Source organism: Falco peregrinus, chromosome 7 (assembly GCF_023634155.1).
Source record: "Falco peregrinus isolate bFalPer1 chromosome 7, bFalPer1.pri, whole genome shotgun sequence".
Classification (NCBI taxonomy): Eukaryota; Metazoa; Chordata; class Aves; order Falconiformes; family Falconidae; genus Falco; species Falco peregrinus.
The window spans coordinates 35,527,423-35,549,167 of record NC_073727.1 but is presented as its reverse complement, the minus strand read 5'-3'; the positions used below and the strand labels follow the sequence as shown (position 1 = coordinate 35,549,167).

The 21,745-nt window shown below is 37.2% G+C and overlaps 1 protein-coding gene across 1 annotated transcript in view; it reads right to left on the bottom strand.

Annotated features, from left to right (window-relative positions):
* LAMA2 (laminin subunit alpha 2) overlaps positions 1-21,745 on the bottom strand; it is a 377,166-nt gene that overhangs the window by 102,270 nt on the left and 253,151 nt on the right. Inside the window, 10 exon segments of the mRNA XM_055811018.1 lie at positions 1,122-1,315; positions 2,169-2,255; positions 6,067-6,191; positions 6,850-6,984; positions 10,364-10,481; positions 15,131-15,369; positions 15,458-15,646; positions 16,444-16,599; positions 16,601-16,624; positions 18,976-19,119. Of these exon segments, the coding sequence (XP_055666993.1) occupies positions 1,122-1,315; positions 2,169-2,255; positions 6,067-6,191; positions 6,850-6,984; positions 10,364-10,481; positions 15,131-15,369; positions 15,458-15,646; positions 16,444-16,599; positions 16,601-16,624; positions 18,976-19,119 (1,411 nt within the window).

The window sequence follows — 21,745 nt, the reverse complement described above, 5'->3', positions numbered from 1 at the left end:
GGAAAAAAAAAAAAACAACAAACAAACAACAAAAAAGCACCTTTCTTTGGTATCTACTTGCCATGATGTTACATGTCCCTCACACAGGCACCCCTCCCTGCCCCCACCCCCTCACCCCCGCCCGAAAATGAAAAAGCTCCAGTTAAAAGTCCTGTAACAAATAAAAATCAGGTAAAACCTTGAAACCAGCCCATTGTGCCTTGCCAATATATTGAAAGATGCACAGATTAAGAAATATTATATAATGTGGACTTACTGGATCCATACCTGTATTCTACTCTAAAATGAACAATGATGGCCTCAAGAGGAAAAACCAACCAAACAAAAAAGATCACAAAAAGATCAGTTCCTGCTCAGCTGGGTGAGATTCAGGACAAGAAAATGCTTTATTTAGTCTGGATTGACCTAGTCTTCTAGAAAGGTTTTGCTACCTGAATATTTTTGATAAGACATAAGCATACAATTTCACAGGAAATGAGATGTGGGCTCAAAACAAACACTATCCAATTTCATGGGAAAAAAATCCAAACGCTAATAAAAGACATGACACTTGGTACATATCAAAACTGAAGGCAGGGCAAAGATACCAGTAAAGTAAAATGTAACTTCGTTTAGGTTATTAGTTTTCTGCTTTAAACAAAGGAAGTTATTTGTTCCTGGATATATTATACTGTCATTCCTTAGGTCTTTTAAATTCCAGTGGCTGGTTTTTGAACCAACATAAGCAAGCAAACATTGGTAAAAACTTTCCGTGTGACTCATGGTATAGAGCATTGCAATTGCTGGTTAAGTATTTAGGACAACAGTAAAAAATTCACTAAGAGCAAATATTGTCACAACAGCAATGACAACCTTTAGCAAAACTACAGACTTCAAAAACCCACAAAAAGAAATCCTTCAAAGCTTTGTTGTCAATTTTCAGTGACCATATTAAAAAATATTGAGTTTTCCTAGCATCTCAAGGCTCGTGAAAAAAATGGATCAGAATGCCGAAGTAGTAAGAAACCTGGCAATTATTTTCAAAGAAATCCACACAACTGACTGATGCACATGCAGGGTTGCATTTCTGAAACATGACAAACACAATCAAAACCTCTCCAAAATGACGTCAGTATACGTACAAATGCATTTCATGCCATCACGCGCATGCCGATGTTCACAGCCAACACACTTCCACCCTGTGAATCCAGGCCTGCAAGTGCACTGTCCAGTGGCAGGGTCACAGGGGACAGGCAGGGAACCGTATCGATCACACTCACATTCTTGGCAGGAGCCTCCTGGAGCTTGTGGGTTTCCTGTGTAGCCAGAAGAGCATCTAGACATTGCAAATACAAAACCAGGTTTGGCCAACTGAGATGCATAGTGTACTATAATGAATACTTGGCAAGATCGTAAACAAAATTTATATGAACATTCATTCATGAACCATTAATAAAATCTTTGTTGCTTCATGGCTCAGCATGCATTTGTAGAGGGACAAATGTTCTAAAGTGTCCAACAAACTGATAGTAACTTTTAACCAGGACATGGAACAGTCTGGATGGAAGGAGTATGCAAAAGTGATTCTACACTCCTAACAGTTTTCAGTCAAACTTCTAGTATACCATGACTAAAAAGTTTTCCCCACTAGCCACTTGTGTTTTGCATTAGAAGTGAAATCTCATAGTAGACACTTGCTGGTTTTGATCAACTTAATCCCACAGCGTTGCTATGGATGGGACGACAGCTGCTGTTTAGGTTATTAATTGGCAATTTGGTCATTAATATGTTTATATGTGTCTTTCACAGTCAGTGCCTGAGGACACAACAGTCACTAGAACAAAGGGTATGAGTGACACCAAGACACACCACAAGCGTGGGATCTAGTTATAGATAAATTTCATATTTCCCAGTTTAACTCCTGAGGCCCAGGGCAAAAAACAACCCACAAATCAGAAAGTAAGACTAGGACAATATTTGCAATATAAATAACACTGATTATCAATTTAAGTGGGTGTACATAAAAATTTCGCATTATGGCTGAATTATAACAACATATAAAGAGGAAATAACTTAAAGGCATGTATTTAAACATTAGTAAATATAAGTTTACAGTTACTGAAGGACATTGCCCTCCTTCAGGTCTTGCCTGCCTTTCACTGTCCCTCTCCTTTTTCCATTCATCCTACCTTTCACAGTACTGGCCTTCATATCCAGGTGGACATGCAGTGCACCGGTAATCACCGGATCCTTCCGCAACACAAGAAGGGCTAAAACTGAAACAAAAGCAAATAAACTTTTTCCATCCTATTGTATCATTTCACTCTAGTCAGGTGTGCAGAAGGGCCCAAGGTAAGCTCCATTCAATGTAAACGGCAGCATTTTCTTATCTGTTTATAAACACCTGTGGGAAATCCCTCTTTTCTATTACGAATTTTGTGAATGCCTTGCTGTGATACTGGCACAATTTAGACAAATGCTGGCAGGGCTGTATCAGAGGGGATGGAGTCAACAACTAAGCTTGCATGAGTGAGTGGTGCTGTCACTCACAGTGATCAAGAAAAAGAAGTAATGGGAAGGAGGTGAAACAAAAGATTAAAAAACTGAGCAAACAAACCCAGCCTTTTCAGTCTTATTTCATTTTAGTTTGAATGAAAGGAGATAAGCCAGGAAGAGTTTACTCAAAGCTAAGACATAAAGAAAAAGGAACCGAAGTTACAGCCACACAGAATCTTCCAAAAAGGCAGCGTCAGATTATCTCCTCAGCAATATATTGAAGAGAAAAAGACTGGCCTACAGAGGAAAACCCCCACATATAACGCTATTTCCTTCATGATCAGAGAGGGATCATATTTTAATCATAGAAGAAACTAGATTATTTTTACTAAGCTATGACATAGATGACTAACTAGCGACTGCAGTGCATCCCTATGGGAACTGTAGTTCCATACTACAAGGAGAAAGAGTAGGTTAAAAATAAAAAAAGGCATCGGGTCTATGAGGACTCCTCCAGGCTCTTTTATAAATAAAATTAAGCTCTTTATGAAACCATATGTAACACTGGCAATGTATAAACAGGCCAAATGGCTTAAAGTCATTGGTGAAGCATGGATATGAGGGGCACTAAGGCAAGGTGACAGTACTGCAAGATAATATGGCCACAGGTATTTTAAACCAGGCAGTTTATCTTGGATCTTATTCTGTTGCTGATGTCAGTGGCAAATTCCCGGAGACCTCAGTGATGAGAGGGCCCAGGCAGTGGTGATGAGGGGAATTAATTTGCTCTGAAGTGAGCAGTTAATTCTGAACAGTCCTGTTACCTGAAGTAGCATGTTGCTGGAATATTAGTGCATGAAGTGCCTTCACAGACAGTTAAAACAAACAAAAAGGGTAGGTGGGGGAAAAGAAACACAACTAAATGTTAAAATGCTGCAGTATTGTAAATCTCTTTCAAATCTTTGTGGAAGAAGAACTAGAAAAGCACAGAGATGGTTAGTGGTGAGCCCAGAGCTCCTTCTCGATACAGTACAGTCACCAACCTACTCCAACTTGCTTAAAATGCACTAAATCAATAGTGCTTGAATGAGCATATAAATTTACATCTTTGCAAAAAAAAAAAGTAAACAAATTTATCTATTACTCACAAATTCATTTTCAAATGGATTTTCAACCTTATAAAAATAGATTCACACCCCTAGGAATAACTCATTCTCTGTTCTTTTTTTTCCAGCTCATCATGTTTGAAGCTGACTGCTGATTGTAAATGATATTAAAACAGTATTAAAAAACTTAGTGGAGTTTTGCAAAATTTCATGAATAAAAATATTTGCACGATACCATTCACAAATATTATCATGTCACTCATGACATAATAAACTAACAAGATGGCTTATTAGCTATCTGCATTTCATGCAGATTATAATTAACTACATAAAATAGCTGCAGGTTAAGTAGATTTTTTTGTTCAACAGTATCTTGAAGAGCTTTCACTGCACAACACACACAAACCCAAGGTGTGCTACCCTCCTTTTCCACCTAGTTCTGTAGCTTTATGGAATGGATCTATCCCACCTAAGCCTATCCATCTAAAAGTTAGGCATGTAGTCTGAGCCAAACGTTAAGGCATGCTCTGTCAGCAGTGGAAAATGGAAATGCACAGATAGGCATATACACACATTTGAAATCACCTCCCCTGCCCTCTTTCCAGTAGTGGTTTTCTTCAGTTTTAACATACGTGAGATGTATAGTTGTCTATCCCTGCATTTACTATACAGGTACCAAAATTGTTGATGGCTACACCTAACGGAAGAAGAAATCCCATCCATGACGTCTAGAGACATCTGAGTTAAGCTATATAACCCCTAAGCAGTTCTGCTTCTGAACATGCTTAGATCTGATTCCTCACTTGACAGCGCTAAGAAATTGGATAACTATAGCATGATTAAGTGTATTTACTAATTCCAGACCAGGTGTTATTCAATTATCTGTTATGAAGGTTTTTGAACAAAAAAGCCTCATGATCACTTTAATGTGAGCGTGACACAAAAGGCCCTGAAAAAATCTTCAGCCATGCAGGCTGTGTGGTTGCACGAGATATTGTCACTTTGCTTGCTCTCCCTTCCTCAAGCAGCTCAGCAATTTGCATGTGCACCCAACATACACATACCATGTGGAGACCACACACTTCTCAGCTGTAGAGCACTTCAGCGACACCCACTTCCTGTGCTTTATGCTGTCTTTTAGGTAAGATACTGAAGTGATTTCTGGAACACAGTGTGGAGAATATGTTTACGTTCTTGTAGCAGGGTGCCATAGCCACCCAGGGGAAGAGTCCTGCTCATTTTCCGATCTGACATCTGTGTTTCTGGGGAACCAAAGGTCTTTAAGCCCCAGAAAAAAAATAGGACTTAATTATATTTTCAGCAGTTCCTACTGCCAGTTAGCAACAGAAGTTTTTTTCCAGTGCGTTTACTGATGTGCAAAGCTGAGAAGCTCGATTGATCTTGTTCTTTGCAGTTTGAGTGTCTCTTCTTGATACCAGTAGGTAGAACACATAATCAAGTTGTAACAGAAAACGTTAAAAAAGGGTACAAGTCAAAATCTGGCAGTTACAACTACATTGTAACTTTCTGAGATAAAGGGTATTTCTTTAATACCCTTTTATAATTGTTTTGGTTGTTCCCAGTTTGTGTTTATGAGGTTTGGAAGTCTTCTTAAGAACACTTGCCGTGGATGAAAGATCATGATGTGTTTAACTACCGATGTTCGAGAAAGGGGTTCTATCCTTCAAATTAAACCCCAGACCACCCCAAAATGATAAAATGAAGAAGGAAGAAGGAAAAAAAACCCTCTCTCAGATATACTGGCTGAAATACTCACTAAAACATCCTAAAGGTCAGACAAAACACAGAAAAATGATTTTAAGGAACACTTCCAACCTTTCAAGAGAACAATCATGAAACACAAACCTTTTCAGAGCAGCACTACAGTATGATGCCAAATATCATTATCAGCAAAACAACAAACAAATCTCAAGTGCTGAAGTACAATCTATTGGGAACACATGTGGAGACATCGTGGCAAGGCTCATTAGCATAAAACAACCAATAAAAATTACGCTGCAATAACTATATTGCTTTTAAATTATTCTGTCTTTCACAAATTGCCTAGAACTCATGTAACATTAAATAAGGAATCAATAAATTCCACAGTGGAGCAAGAAAGGCACTGTAACACATTTATACCAACAAAATATATGAGCATAAGACTTTTTACAGCTCCCTTGTGACTATATTGTACTTGAGTTCTGGTCTAGCTTCATTTGTAAGAATACCTTTATAACACACATTCATTATCTGTTGAGTACTGCATTTTCTAGCACTTATTAATTTATTCATCACATACTAGCAAGGGAGCAATTTTCGACTTTTAAAGGAAGATCAACTACAAAAAGTAGATACAAAACTTTTTAGTATGGCTTCCATGATGCCGTTCTCCTGTAGCCATCTGAAAAAAGACACAGTGAGCCCAAAACAAAGTTCTTGCTTGCTGGAAAGGTTATGCTGCATCATGAGTCCACTTACTTACTTGTTACTAGAAATGGATAGCGGACAAGCACAAGGCTGACAGTCACCCGGAGAACCTTGGACAACACCATAAAATCCCAGTGCACATCTCTCACAGTGCTGACCAGCAGTATTATGCTGACAATTCTGCAGAGGAAAGAGATGGAATGAAAGCTGTATTTGATAATTACAAGAAAGCAGACAACATTTTATTCCCAGCTTCAGGGATTCAAACTTATTTCAGTTCATAATTTCTCTTTTTCTGATATGATTTGGAGTGGGACTGCTTGCTTTAAGCGTCTATCAAATGCCTGCTGAGTTATATATGGGTTTACAAGGAGAAAGAATGGAGGCTTGTAGCTATCCAGATGTATTCTATGGAATCTTTTATCCCATTCATCCTTCCTTGCTTCTTTTGTTCCAGCTGTTGAAGCAGGAATAATAAATTAAAATTCAATCGTGTATGACCTGACGGTATCAAGTTGTGTGTATTATTACTTACAAAAGCAGTGTTGTGTTTATTGAACAACACATGGTACATTGCCCCTTTAGTTTGCAGGTACCTAGTTTTTCTTTTTATACAAATAGTAATTCAGAGGAAACAAAGCACTACATAATCTGAACTCTAGAAAATCAGAACGGAAAATGGTAGATGGTTTGTTTTATGAGCCCCCTTGAACTTTGACACTTAAGTTATTTAAGCAAAATTAGATTAAAATATTGTCCTCTTTTTTTAGCTTAGTTACACAACTTAAAAAATTGTACGTTAAGATTAACCTAGTGCATAACTTCAGAAATGTAATACCTGACAAACTGATGTTTCAGGGTCACACATAGTACTGTGTCCATGACATTGACATACAACGCAGGTGCCTAAGGACTGAGCAGGTATCCTTCCCGCAGATGGAGATGGAAGCCTATAAAATCCTGGAGAGCATGACTGCAGTAAAAAAGATGCAGAAGAAAACAGATCATTACAGAGTGGACTGGGTATGGGGAGCATTGCAAGCTCCCCTTTCCAATCATCAGTTTTTACAAGTTGTGAAAAGCACCTGACAGGATTCCAGCTGTGTTACAAACAGTATACAGTACTTTACAGATAACAAGAGCCAGCTCTAATTGGAAACATTGCTGCAAAATCCCTGGAGCACTCCACCGGCACCAGGCTTTTCATATTACAGCTTGAGAGACCTTTCATTCAGATGCAGAACACCTCACTGTTCTCACTGTGCATCAAGCATCATTCGTTTCTTAAGAATAAGGTTTGTTTTCAAAATAAAGTTTTTGCATGGACCGTGGAAAGCAAGCATGACAATTCTGTTTCCTTCACCCTTGGTGAGTTTTTCAGGTTTAACAACCTAGTATCTGCCTACATATTGCCTGATGGATAATGAGCAAAAGGCGAATGTTAATATTCAAGAAAATGGCTGCATGGCTGTATTGTTTATAGCTATATAATTTAAAGACCATAAAAGTACAGAATTCAAAATATTGAAGGCTTGCCGTGTCTTGAGACCACCAGCTCCAAATCAAGTTTATCTATCACTAAGCCTCCTCTACCTCAGCTTGGCAATAAAAGTCTGAGAGCAACCCAAAAATTACCAGCGAAGTTGACACATGCAAAATCAAACACTTGATCTTTATTTCAGGCTTATTATGCAAATCCATGAAGGTGTCTACATAGCTCCCAGAAAGCACACAGCTATGGCAGCATAAAAATACAAACAAGAACCATTTTGATAGTTCAGACCATTAGGGGTGAGTGCATACAGACAAGGCACTCGTCCCATGTATGAATCTCAGCAGCTAGAAGTACTAGGAGCCTATGAAGGCTGTCTGATGAGGTCATAATGAGGTTGACCACAATTTCTGCTTTTTGAAAAAAATGGGAAACATACACTTTTCACACAGCAATAAAAAAGATGCAAACTAAAACTAAAGAGAATCTGGAGTAACTAACTTTTCATGATCAAAAGCAGGATTCTTCAGTCAAGCACTAGCTGACATGCTAGATACTATTCATACAACACCACTCTGACAGTTTTCTATAATAATTGCCAAAACCTCCAGAAGTCTAAGTTATGGAAAAAGCATAAACACAATTATTTTCTTTAGAATCACAAAGAAAGTAATCTAACTCACTTCTGCTTTTCCCCTTTTATTTTGACTTAGACGACATTAAGATCCCTGAAGCATAGAAAGAGTCTATCTGCTTTTTCATGGTTTGTGAAAAATTCCAATTTAGATAAATAATCTCAAATGAAAGTAATTTTATTTCTTACTACAATTTCCTAATTTTTTCCTCCCTCTCCATCCCCACAAGAGTCCTTCTCCAAACATGGTACAAAGCACAGCTTTACAATTTCTGAGTTACTTTAGGATTGAGGTGTAAACATATTTTATTTCATTAATAATTTAATTATTATATTTGGTCATAATTTTAACTAGTATTTTAAAAATAAATTATTTAATATTTACATCTTTTTAAAAATCTGCACTTCTGAGAAAATGCTGGAGCCTGTTAATTTCTCATATATGCATTCGCACGCATTCAGGTGTATGCTCTTACCAAAATAATTTGCAAAGAAAATCACTTCCTTCCACACATTTCCTATGCACTCACTCTTCCTGTTGCCTCATTTGCTATGTAACACAATCCTGTATAACATCTGAAGGGAGCAGAGCTCTCACAGATAACAAGGCACGTTTCCATTTATTCACTGCAACTTTTCTCCCACCTCTAGTTTGCGGGAACCCTTTAAAATATCCCACTTAGTCAGGATGTCTGAGGGATTTGCAGAACACTCGAAGTCTTGTTCCCTGCTACCTCCACCTAGGAACTGCAACAATGATGCTGGAATTGCTAGTGCTACTTAAAAATGAAAACATGGTGTTTTGCACACAGAAATACTGCCAGTCTCGTCAAGAGTGCAGACATTCAAAACCACTAACTTCTATTCTGAGTCAACATATTACATTTTAAACAGTTTCCCTGGTACCTATTATAAGATCCACTTTACAAAAGCATACAAGTCAGGTGATTCTCTATAAAACTTGGATACTTTTGAAGCTCACAACCTTCAACATGAAAATATTTACATAAGTAAAAAAATAAATATAGTGCAGGTATAAGGAGCACTGAGTTCACTTAGTTGACCAACACTTTTCTCCCTGTGTTCAATGAGTTAGAAATTTACCAAACTCCAATGGTTCAAGACAAAAGTTTCCATTCGTATCAGATCTGTTTTATTTTATTTCAAGACACAGTGATTTGATTGCTTCTAAGAATAAAGCAAAATATTTGGATCATGTTCCAGAATTTCTGCTCCTCTTTACAAGCAGCTCCATCGCTATATAAGGGGTACTGAAATTTGATAGGAGGCAAGGTTTTGTGTATGGACTGAGCAAGATCTTTGTATGTGAGTCCTATACCAGCGCTGGAAGAAGAAGTGTGGGGGAGTAAAATGGAAAGATACCTGCCAGAACTCAGTGGCTCTTTTCAATGTATGTCCATAGATCCACTTGGATAAATTACAAGCATGCAGAAAACTGACAGTTTAAAGTGCACGGAAGATATTTCCTAAAGCTTTGAAAACATCTTCTATGAAGCACAGATGTACTACAGAATAGTTCTCATCTACATTTTTAATGCATTTTCAGTGCTATTTTGGGCAGTCAAGCATGTAAAATGAAAGTAAAATGGACAACTTTCATCCTATTTGTGTTGGTCTGCAAAGGCACACTGTTGGAACAGTTTCAAGAGGAAAGATTGACAGGAGGAACCTACAGGTTCTCAACAATTAACTGCCTTTTTGACCAACTGTTCAAAAGATTCCATTATTTCAAGTTTTGGTTTTGAAATGACTTCTCTTTTAAAATTTTGTTATTTTAGTTATTCATTATAATAAAAACATTTAAGAAATCAGAACTGAAATACTGTTAAGCATAATCTCCCGTAATTATAATCTGTAATACTATTGCAAATGCATTATAACCTTATCTGTCCAAAAAAAGGCTTGATCAGTCAGCATCAGTCACACAATTCAGCCCCACAGATGCTGACCCAGTAAAGCTTTCCTTCCTGTGTTCTAAGTATTTGAGTCATTGCCATGGTTTCAGTGGCATATTTGCCTAAAGCAAAAAAAACCCTGCTTAAATTCCTTGTGAAAGGGATACCTGAGAAAGAACATAAGTCATTAAATAAAGGGACAGTTGTTGCCAGTTAAATGAGTTCACACTCTAATTACTTATCACACAGTACTAATGAATGGACCAAAGAAGGTACAAAGACTTTTACTGGAGTGAGGTTGGTACTGTACCTCACAAGACAAACCAGAATAACCCAGTGGACAGTCACATTTCTCAATCAAGGAAGCTTGAGAAATCATTCCAGACACACTGCCACGTTCGGCAACTTCCATTGAGATCTCTGAGATTCTGAAAAAAAGGAGCAAACATCTCTAATGAGATTAGCCAAGAACTAACTCAAACCCAAGTAGTTCACAGTCAGCTGGCATGGGAGAAAACAGGCTTACTTGTCTGTTTGTAGGCTTCTTGATCTACAGGAAACTAACAGCATTATTTTTGCCTCTCCTGAGGAAACAACAAAGCTACCATCACCTCCAGTCTCCTTTTCCATTTCTAGGCAATAGCATAACTTTTCTCTCCTGCTTGGCTCTCCCTCTTTTTTTTAAAAAAAATCTCTTTTCAGCTGAACTATTAACAAAAGCTCATATCTGATTCTTCATGTGGAGGGACTCATTAAGAAATTGAAGTCACATATTAAATGCAGTTCCCATTCATGACTCTCAGAGGTACGGCAATAAAATTGTTCACTAAATGAGCTTTTAATGAAGCAACTATTAAAAAAAATAAAATAAAATCTATTCTCAGCAACTAAAGCAAACCAACGAGGTCTAGAGCAGACTTTAAAGATATTGGATATTTTCCTTCTTAGGAGCAATCTTAAGATCTTTAGCCAATATCCTTCCCCCCCACACCCATTCGGATCATTTAGACACAGAAACAAACAATTTAAAGTAAACAAGAAATCCTACTACAGAAGCATCTGCTAGTATTAGAAAGGGATATGTTTTATTGTAGAGCTTCTGACTTTCAAACTTTCCAAACAATTGTTTGATTGTATTAATAATAATAACCTTGCCTCCCAACCACTCCGTGTCTTTCTAACGTGCATGCTGACCCACCACCAAAGAGCGTTGAACAAATCACTGACAAAGACAACAAACATAATATCTAATGAAATACACTTACTTCTGATGTACTGCAATGCTGTTCTTTTAGCTTACTTTGTTTTGGGGGTTTCTTTATTTAAATAGATGCTATGATCTGGAATCCCTTACTGACTTTGAGAAACAAAAAGGGTAGAGTAGTGGAAGCTTTAGAGCTTCACATATAATGCCAACTTGAGAGAAAATGTTGAAGAACACGTGACTAACTAGCTGAATAAATGTCAGCAATGCTACTAGAGTCTATTCAAGTGTCTGTGCATAGGGTTAATGCAGAGGAGCTCACAGAACCGCTCATCTCCTCATGCTCATAGTCTGTTCATCTACTCCCAAGCCTTGATTACTGACACTCTTCTGAACATTGGCATACAGACACCGGTGTCAGGGTGACTGTAGGAAAAGCAAACACCCACTGCGAAACTAGACGACGCTTTTGTGACTGAGCATAGGTGAACAGACCCATACCTCTTGATACCTTGTGTCAATGCAAAATCCCCAAATCATCTAATAACTTAAACCCTGCACCCTCATATGACTACCTGAAGAAAGGGGTTCAGTGGAGGAGGGAAACTGAACAAAAAAACCCCAAGCAAACAAAGACAGGTAAAAACAGAAGACTGAAAATAGAGCGCAAAACCATTCAAGATCTGATATATCAATGTAAGCTTACATTGAAAATTCCGTACATTCAACATGAAAACAAAACGATATGTGACTCCCTACCACCTTCAAGGCTGAGACAATGGTCTGTATGCTTCAGAAAAAAACTATTTACTGTCAGAAAGCCGTATTTACATAATAATATACTCTGGGACCTCTTATTTGTGTGAAAATGTTACTTAAGGAAGGCCAGGCTTGGCTGATTCTTGGAACATGCCTAATAGGCAGCAGTCCAACAACTGCTACCTGATCAGTGTCGGGGATATTGAAATAATTCACAGTCAAATTGAAAGCATACTTCCAATTCAAACTAATTTATTATCACAGCCCAGTTCCCTAAAATACAAACCAAAATCTAATAAAAGAAATGTTTCAATTTATAGTGGTGACTGTGAAAATGAGGGCAAGAAAACGAACAATACAGGAGAAAAATGTTTGGCTTCGGATTCTGAGCAGAAACCCCTAAATCACTAGTAATGCTGCAGCTTTGAAGCAGAAATAACGTTAGCATTGCTGCTAAACTATATAGCTAATATAGCGCTAACACTAGAACTAGGCTATTTTTATGTTTCCAACTGCTGCCACTGCTTTGACTTTATTTTCCTCTAGTTTATGACTTATCTACAGCTTATAAACTCTGCAACTGAAATTAAAGCACTATTAAAAACCTTATAAAAAATTAAAAATACTTAATATATAATATTTTCTTCCTCCTGTCCACAGTTTCTTTTGCTTTATACTTTTCTACTATGCAGAGTCAGGTAGAAAGAGAAGCTTTACTAGTTTAGAACAGGGCCCTTATTTAGAGAGCACAACACACTCTAGTTGAACAAATGTTTTCTTGTAAGTCACTTGATTCAAACATACGTTTAAAGTTGAGCATAAACATTTTCCTTTAGAGGGTATCAGCCTATTTTTAATAAAAGCCTTCAATTCTTATGCAAGCTAATATTCCGCTAAACTTTAAAAGCATATTGTGGGATTTATTTTGTGGTCTTAAACAAACCTTCCTCTGAAATCATTCAAGGTGCTAACTTGAAAAAAAATAACGATGTATTCCTGCTCTTTATTTTCTACTTAAAGTTTCAGATGCTGCATGATGAATGCTGCTTATGTAACCAGACAGATCATAAAAATCTCTTGTAACCACCTCCAAAATCAACTACAGTATTATATGCAAGGTTATGACTTCAGATGGAAAGTTACCACAAAGACCAGATGAACTCTTTGCAAAGTCCTGCTGTCATATAAAATGTCACATGCTGAAACGCAATGCTGTAAAAATACATTCTGGTTGTTTAAGTGCCACCTTGCAAACCTGCCCTGCAACTATAAAGTCCTCCTCTGTTCTGTTCCGTGCCTCGTTACCAGGTAGCCATGATAAAATGGTGGTGCATTACAACGCCGGCCTAGTCCAGTCACAAGTGTCATATGCATCTCAGAACAAAATCATGAAAATGGAGGTTTGCTTTCATAACTTTGCTTATGATGCTTGAGTTGAGATAGTATTCAATTTTTGCTTTCATAGCTGAACTAGGATCTGTAGTGCATAAAGGGAAGGGAGAAACAGACACAAAACATGGATGTGCTTCTCAAATTTTCCATGTTTCTTTGGAGTTCCTTTCATAACTCTTTCCACCAGAATTTCCTTTGCTTGTAATAAAATATCCTAAATGGACTATGTAAAAATAAATGAAACCAATTTAAAACATTTATGGCATCTGTTGTTAATATTTAGCATCTAGCCAGTGTAAGCTGGATGAATACTTTGCTGTAAAAGATATACTATAAATAGAGACAATAGCAGCAACGACTATGTTTTCTGTGACACAATGCTGCAAAGTTGCATGGTATCTGTCCCTACTATTCACGCTCAAACTCCAAAGGTCACACTCTTACAGACCTATATGTAACCTAGAAATAATTTTAGCCTATCACTTCTATGGCAGAATCATAAAAAGGACCTCTGGAGACCTTTGGAGTTTATCTCCATTTATTCCTATGTCCTTGCTAATAAATTTTGCTTGCAAAGTATATTGTGAATTCATTATTAAAAACTTTTAAGGAATAGGCTATGTAATCTATTTCAGAACTTCTTTACCCCCAGGAATTTTTCTCTCATGTCTAATGTGAACCTTTCCTGATGAAGTTTAAGCTCATTTCTTTTTTAACTTACCCACCATGGCAACAGAAAACGGATTCTTTTCATTCTCTTTGTGAATTTTTATACATCTTAAGGCAATTACTAGTTTCTAAATAAATCTGGTTCTTTACATCTTCTCTCACAGGTCACATTTTCTAACCTGTCATGATGTTCACTGTTATCTTCTGAACACTTTAATATTTTTTTCTTGAATTCCAGTATCCAGAACTTGATGCTTAGGCTTTACTAGTGTTGGGTTTGCAGGCCATATGTCTTTATACAGCTTTATGCTGCTAGAATATTAGTATTTCTCAACAAGAATATAATTACTGAATCATGTTCACCTGGTGACATGTTGTAAACAACAGACCCCTCTTTGAAGAACAGGTAACTAAACAGTTGTTCTTTGTTTGTTCAATTGACTAACCCTTTTGAAGTGTAAAATTGTATAGTTGACCTTTAGATTGCAGCAGATTTTTGTATTATTCCTCTCATCCTGCTATCTGATGTCCACTTCAAATTTAGCAAGTGCTATCTTTCATTGTCTAACTTATTAATGAATAAATCAAACAGAAAATATTGAATATCTCTTCCCCAAATATACTGAATTAAGTAACATTTCATTGAAGAAGTACTGTTTCATCTTTGACTCTTTACCTCATTTCCCACTTGCAAGAGAAAATTCCTCCATATGCTAACATTTATAATTAATTACAGCATCATGTTTTCATAAAGTAGACATTTTTAAAAGAAAATATACTGGGTTTGCTTCAGGATGTGTGTGCTGACATGTGTTTTCTGTTTAGGATTCTGAAAATAAAGATTTCATTTGCCTATTGTGATTTAAATTTTCTATTGAATAAAATTTCCCTGTCCTGCATCTTCTGCTACGCTGAATGCTAACTCCTTCTGTTCTTCTCAGCAACTGCTTAGAACTGATGTTATGAATAAAATTTTTTCTGGGAATAGCTGGGAATTCTATCAGACTGTCCATGACTACTGCACTCTTTCAGACCACTGCATGAAACACTTACCTGCTCTGCCTCATGATATTACCATGAGTAGCCTTAATGAGAATGTAATGAACATCATACAACACATTCAGGAAGTCTTCCCGGGAAACAGCTCTACTTGGTCTTGAGTCATCTCCATAACGCTTCCAGGCGAAATCTGCCTGGGACACCGTCCTGTTGATACCTGGGTCATCATGATAATATTCCCAGGGCACTGTGTTTCTGACTTTCTGGTCGTCACCATAATATTCCCATTCATGCTGAAAGTAATACAAACTCATATTATTAACAGTATTAAAAATAACCAGGTGCCTAATTTCCGGGAAAAAAAGCAGATGGAAATGTTACCTCTGTCATCTCTATCTCATGCCTCGTCAGCTGCCCAATCAGAGGGGCAGCCATATGCCGGACAATAATTCTTGTATGGGTGGGAGGCCCACCTCTTATGATGACTTGCGGGTAGTAAGTAGCAAAACCTGTCTCTTCTCGTGCTTCAAAGTAGATTGCATATTTCAGTTTCCCTCCATAAGCAGTCAGCTAACAAAGTAAACACAAAGTACAAAAAGAAATTTCATTTTCAGTTTGCTAAAAATAAATTCCTGGGCATATGCAGGAGCTAGATACACTCTGCACCTGTGCACAGTCTGATGAACATGAGCATGGTAGAAAATAGCAATACATGCCTGTGGAACTGTCTGGGGACAAGGGCTGTATTCAAAAATGCCCATCAGAATTTGTTATTGTACTACACTAAAACACTAAAAAAAAAGCTACCTATTTCTTTTTACGTGCCTTGGTGCTCCCCAAAGTTTGTGTTTAGAGAAAGAAACATGTAAACTTTGCCAAGCCAAATGAAGAAATATCAAAAGTACAAAATAAATCGTCACTGAGGTGTATAAAAATATCCAGAAGGAGGAGTTTTTCAATCATTTTCTCCTGTGTAACTTACAAAGATCAGGCGTTTTTGGTTTAAAATGGAGAGAAACAAAAAGTTACAAAAGAGTTATATTTAATATATTTATTATACATATATTATTATATGTATTAATGCAGCTTCATTTTTAAAATATTTTTATGAGAAGATCTATTCTGTGGAAAAATATTACATGTTATTGTCTGTAAACATCTATTTTAAAATAGTGCTTATGTTGCAGACATGAATTTTCATAATAACAGAGCAAATAATTTTTAATAAGGGCATGGCATTTGTTTTTTTCTAAAGTACTTTCCACTGTGTAATGACATGCCTACTGGGAAGGAAAAAAGGCATTGCAAAATACTAATATAAGACTGAAAGAAAAAAAAAATCCACGTCAGTATTCAGCGAAATTTACCTTTCGTCCTTCAAACTGCTCTGGAAGCCTCCAGTAAAGAGGTTCTGACCGAAGATCCTGCATCACCTGTTCTATATTTGCTACTATTTCAGGAGGCTGGAATGCTATTCCTGAAAGAGTGCTGTGCTGAAGCTTTTCATCCACCAGTGGCAGAATCATTTTGCTCTGGCTTCAAGGTCACCTATGTATATTCAAAAATTGAGAAGAAAATCAAGTATTTTTTCCCCATGAAGCGTTAAGTTTTTAAATTCTAACTCTTCAAAAAATTATTTCTAGGTAATTTCATTTCACATCATGAGCAATTTGTCACAAAACAGTCTTACTACTCCTTCAGATATAAACAGTGATAATAATGACTTCCCCCTCAAAACCTTTTCCACCTTGATCTCATGTTAACAAAGAATGTACTAGCGTTGGTTAAAATAGTTTCAGTAGCAAGTCATCCCCTGAATTTTATTGAAGTGATTTTCATAGTGCCATTTCAGTGTTAGGCCTCTTCTGTTTGGACTGTAAGAAATGTAGCTTGTGAAGAAGCATACTTCTCACCAACACTTATATATCACTGGGGCTGTAGAACACAGTGCCTGATCCCTTGGTACTTTTACGCAATATTCAAGCTAAGTGTTCTCCAGGCAACATGCAGAGTGAAGGCTCAGGGTTTCTGTAACTCTAAATTCAGATTTAATGAAAAATATAAGAATGCCACTTAGATACTTGTAATTTTCTTAGCCTTGTTGAAAAAGTCTCAATAGCATTATACAGAAATCATTATTGTGATCAAAGTCTGTAATAAGAGTCTTAATAATTCTGTGCAGATGAAAGTATCACAGGAAGCGTGTGAAACAAATGCAAAGGACTGGTATCAAAATTGCTTTCTCACAAACAGTAAGGAAAAACAAAGAAAACAAATGCAGAGACATATCTCTAACAGTCATCCCATCAACATGCTGTTCACAAGATAGGGATCAGGTAATGAGGAATCAAGCAAGTCCTGTACTGTACTTTAAGCATCTTGGTATTTCCATTTACAGCAGCATCTACAGACTGATCAGACATAGAAGCATTCTAACATTGCCAGTCCTCAGTAAGATTTCCTGAGTTCATATCATAACCATATTTTAGTGTTTACTACTTTAGACACCAAGGAAGTGGTCAACATTTGAATTTCAGATCAGTCTCGCTATATTGTCATATAAGACAGGATTTGCTTGTTTAAACAAGTCTAATGCCATTTGAAGCACCTAAGAGTATCTGAAATAGCCATTAGCAGCTGGCAGAACCCAGGCTCACTCAGTTTACAGCTCCGAATCAATTCTGAAATAGATCAGAATATCACAAACTAGATGTGACGTGGACATACAGTATTTAGATACAAGCATAAATATGAAAAGAAATTAATCAAGAGATAAAAAATAATCAATCGGGAGGTTTAAATTATGTTTCTGCTTTGTGCTGCCGCAAAGGTCAAAGCACAATTTTCCAGAACTGTTGCTGTCATGGAACTTGATTAAATTTTAGAACTTGTCAGCCTTTTACAGCCTTTCATCTCCAGCTTACCAGCATACGATGGGCAAAACTGAATGAGAAAAAGATGAGTCAGATCATGATAAATCACTTCATCCACTGGGAAGGGAAAGAAGTGCTATTGGACTTAACAATGAAGGGGAGAATGGGTGCTATTCATATTACTTTAACCAAGAGATATGAACTCTTTAGTATGATTTCAGCCTAAAGTATCCTCATCCAACTGATGCCTGTGCATGACAAGTCAGGGACTGTGGCTGATTTGCATTAGGCAGACATTCCCTCTATGGTTGACATGCTTTCTAGCAGATATATGACTGACCAAACATGGGGACTGAATAGTCATTTTCCATTAGAAATAGCTCCTCCAGAATGTAACTGAGGAGCTGGAACAGCAGTGATAGACAGCAATGGTCTTAATGTGTGTTTTGTGGTCATTGTACAGATAAATGGAGATATCCGGTCGGCCTTACTTGTCAGTTCAGCAGAGGTCTCACGGCCCTCTTCCAAAAAAAGGTGGAGAACTCTTTGTTTGCTCTGGTGGATTATACCCTCCAATTCTTGGATTCAAATAGACCTTTAATAAGCTTCCCCCCCCCCCCCCCCCCTTCCCAAGAAAAAACCTCAAACCCAACACACAAACTGTAGCAATGAAAATAAACAGATTAATTGAACCATGGGAAATCTGTGCTGGACAATAAGCACCTGTGACCCTTGAATATAAATTTCCCCACACAACTGACTTGCCCTTTCCTGAATTTTAATAGCTTTACTTTGGCTTGACGTCAGCTATACTATCGCTGGTTTTCTTATCTACTTATTTACTTTTAACATCTTGACACTGATTGTCTAATGGAACATACCGCTGTCTCCACTTCTCAAAGCATAAAGAGGAAAATGATTGCTTAAATGTTTGCCCATTTTCTAGCTACCTCTCAGTGCCTGACTAAAAGATGCCAGCAGGAAACAACATTATCGCATTACATGGCTCAGCAGTTTCCTACTCACCCACATGCGAATCAGCCCCCTTGCCTCACTGCACTGTTTAGTGAGGCCAAAGCAATAGCAACTGCTGCAGCCAAGTGGGTTTCTGGCAGAGAGACCAAATGTACCAGACTTGCACCTGTCACAGTGGACACCTTCCACATTAACCTGGAAGAGAGAGAACATGTAAATTTTTTTTTTTTAAAAAAAAGACACGTTTCATTTCAAGGTAGTAATGAGAACAAGGAAGTCATACAGTAACGATAATAACAGGGTGCAGAAAGAAATAATAAGTAAAGAAATATTCAAGGAAATTTCCAGCTTCTTATCATGTGTGTATGCAAACTTATACAATGAATGTAACTGGGGCATTTGCATTTGTGTCCACTGAGGAGCTCTGAGCAACAGATGCTGGCTTCATTCTGCCAGCTGTAGTAAGCACAGGAAAAAAAAAAAAATCAAATGCCACTTTGGGCTTGACATGTTCAATAACTGACTGATAAGAAAAACTATGTCCTGAAATTGCCATGGTTAATCAAACCTTTTGTTTAACAGAAATTACCTTTGACAAGTTAGAATGTTTTAAGGTATAGTACTAAATGTTCTTGCTGAGAAACATCTTAAATGGTAATATTGTAGAGAAAAGCTTTCTCCTCTTCATGATTGTTCTCCACATCATTGAATAGTATTAACAAGGCTGAAATATTTCACTGTTGTAATGTCAATGCTTATATTTTCATTTTTCAATTAGTCCAAATAAAAAGCTATACCAGATAGGGACAAATATATAATAATTTATGCATAGCCTTTAAAAACCATTTTCATACTAAGACCATGGGGTTTTTGGAAAAAAACAAAACAAAACAAAAAACCAGCAAAATAAAAGCACTGGTTGTTTTTTCTTGCCTCCTATTTTTTTTTCTTTCTTTCTCTTGAGAGTAATGTCAAGAAGCCAATCTAAAAACAAATGCAACTTTCTAAAGCTTATACAGGAAATCATTACACCCGAGGATTTACCATTTTTAACCCTCATTTCCATATGTAACTATATTAGCAAATGTGCCTACACTGTATTTAGCTTAGATTTTGGTGGTTTTTGTCAGGGCTGACAAAGGGGCTCCTGAGCCTTTGAAAGCTCAATTCTACAGCTCTAACAGCAGGTTTAAATGGGAATAGCTACCATTTTATAGAACTCTAGCTTTTTCAATACCTTTTCTTTCAAAAAGGTTACACAAAAGGTTAACCAACTCTAGATTTAAAAGCAACATTAGATTTAAATTTTGGAAAAAAAAATCTGCTGACTTAATTCAGTATTATTTGTCCATTTTCTGTCATAAATGGTGAATTTTACTTGCTTTGCATTTTGCTTCATGTCAACTGCAGTCATCGTTAATCATCAGCTAAATATATACTGTTAATTTGCACTCACAGAAACAACTATATCAGCCTTAACAGAACCAACAAAGAAACATTTCCATTTAAAAATGCCATAAACCCCTATTCTTTCTATTTAGTGCTTACAAGAGCTACAACAAAGACATTGAATATACTGGACCTAATCCAGAAAATGGGCACCGAGATGGTTAGAGGGGTTGGAGCACATAGTTTATCAGGGGAGCTTGAAAGAATTGAGATACTTCTATTTTTGCATTTCAGAGGATGACATAGGACAAACAACACTGAGTTTTACTACTATGGCCCATGTGATCAACTCACTTCATTTTTCTTATGGTCTCACCACCAAATGAATCAGTATTTGGAAAATGGAACATAACGTTTTCTGTTCAAATACACCAGAAAAACAGGAGGGTGGTCAAGGAGTTTGCACAAGGAGGTTGTGAAATCCCAACCCTTGGATGTACTGTTTCAGCAACGTCTTTCAAACAAGGTGCTGGACTAGATGACCTCCATAGGTCCCTTCCAATCTAATTTATTCTACAGTTCCTCCATTGAGCTTATCCTTTAAACTCAGAATGAAGTGACTGGTACCTATTTAACAGAAGAATTACCTAGCAATTCAATCATTTAAATTAATCCTTCCATTTTACTAGCTCTTTGTGTCAATACAGCCCCTAAAGAAGAAGAACAAATCAAAATCACAGACAGAATCTGCAGAGGTCACTTTTAAAAACCTCCTTCTTGAAGGGGTACTATCATTAATACTAGATCGGGTTTCCCATGCCTCTTTCTAGCTAATTCTTGAAAACCTCCAGGAATGGGGATTTCACAACTTTCTAGATAATCTGTTCCAGTGATGCATAACCCTCCTAGTGATTTTTTTTCCCCTAACGTCCACCCCAAAATTCCAAAGCTCCCATTTGCAGCTATTGTCCCTTGTCACATTTTTTGCTACTATCAGAATATCAGAAAGGACTTTGTCAACTACTCTTTGAAGTGGCTATTGGCTGCAATTGCATTTTTCTTAACTTCTATTTTTTGCAGATTAAGAGAGTCCAACTCTCTCAGTATATCCTTACAGATCATCTGCTCTAAGTCTCTTTGCAGCCCTTCTCTGGATCCTCTCGTTTCTGAACAATACTCTTGAATCAGATCCTAAAACTGGACACCTTTTCCAAGTGCAGTCTTACCAGCACTGAGTAGAGGATGATAAAGACTTTCCTCTGCTGGTCGTGCTCTTCATGATGTCCTCCCACCTTGCAGCTGCATTGGCCAGCATGATCAATGTATCCAGCTCAGTAGGCAGTTTGCCTTATTTACAATGTGAGTACATGGTTGGCGTATATTTAGTTTGCCATTCCCCAAAGCCTGTATGTGTTTTTCAGAAGAATTACCA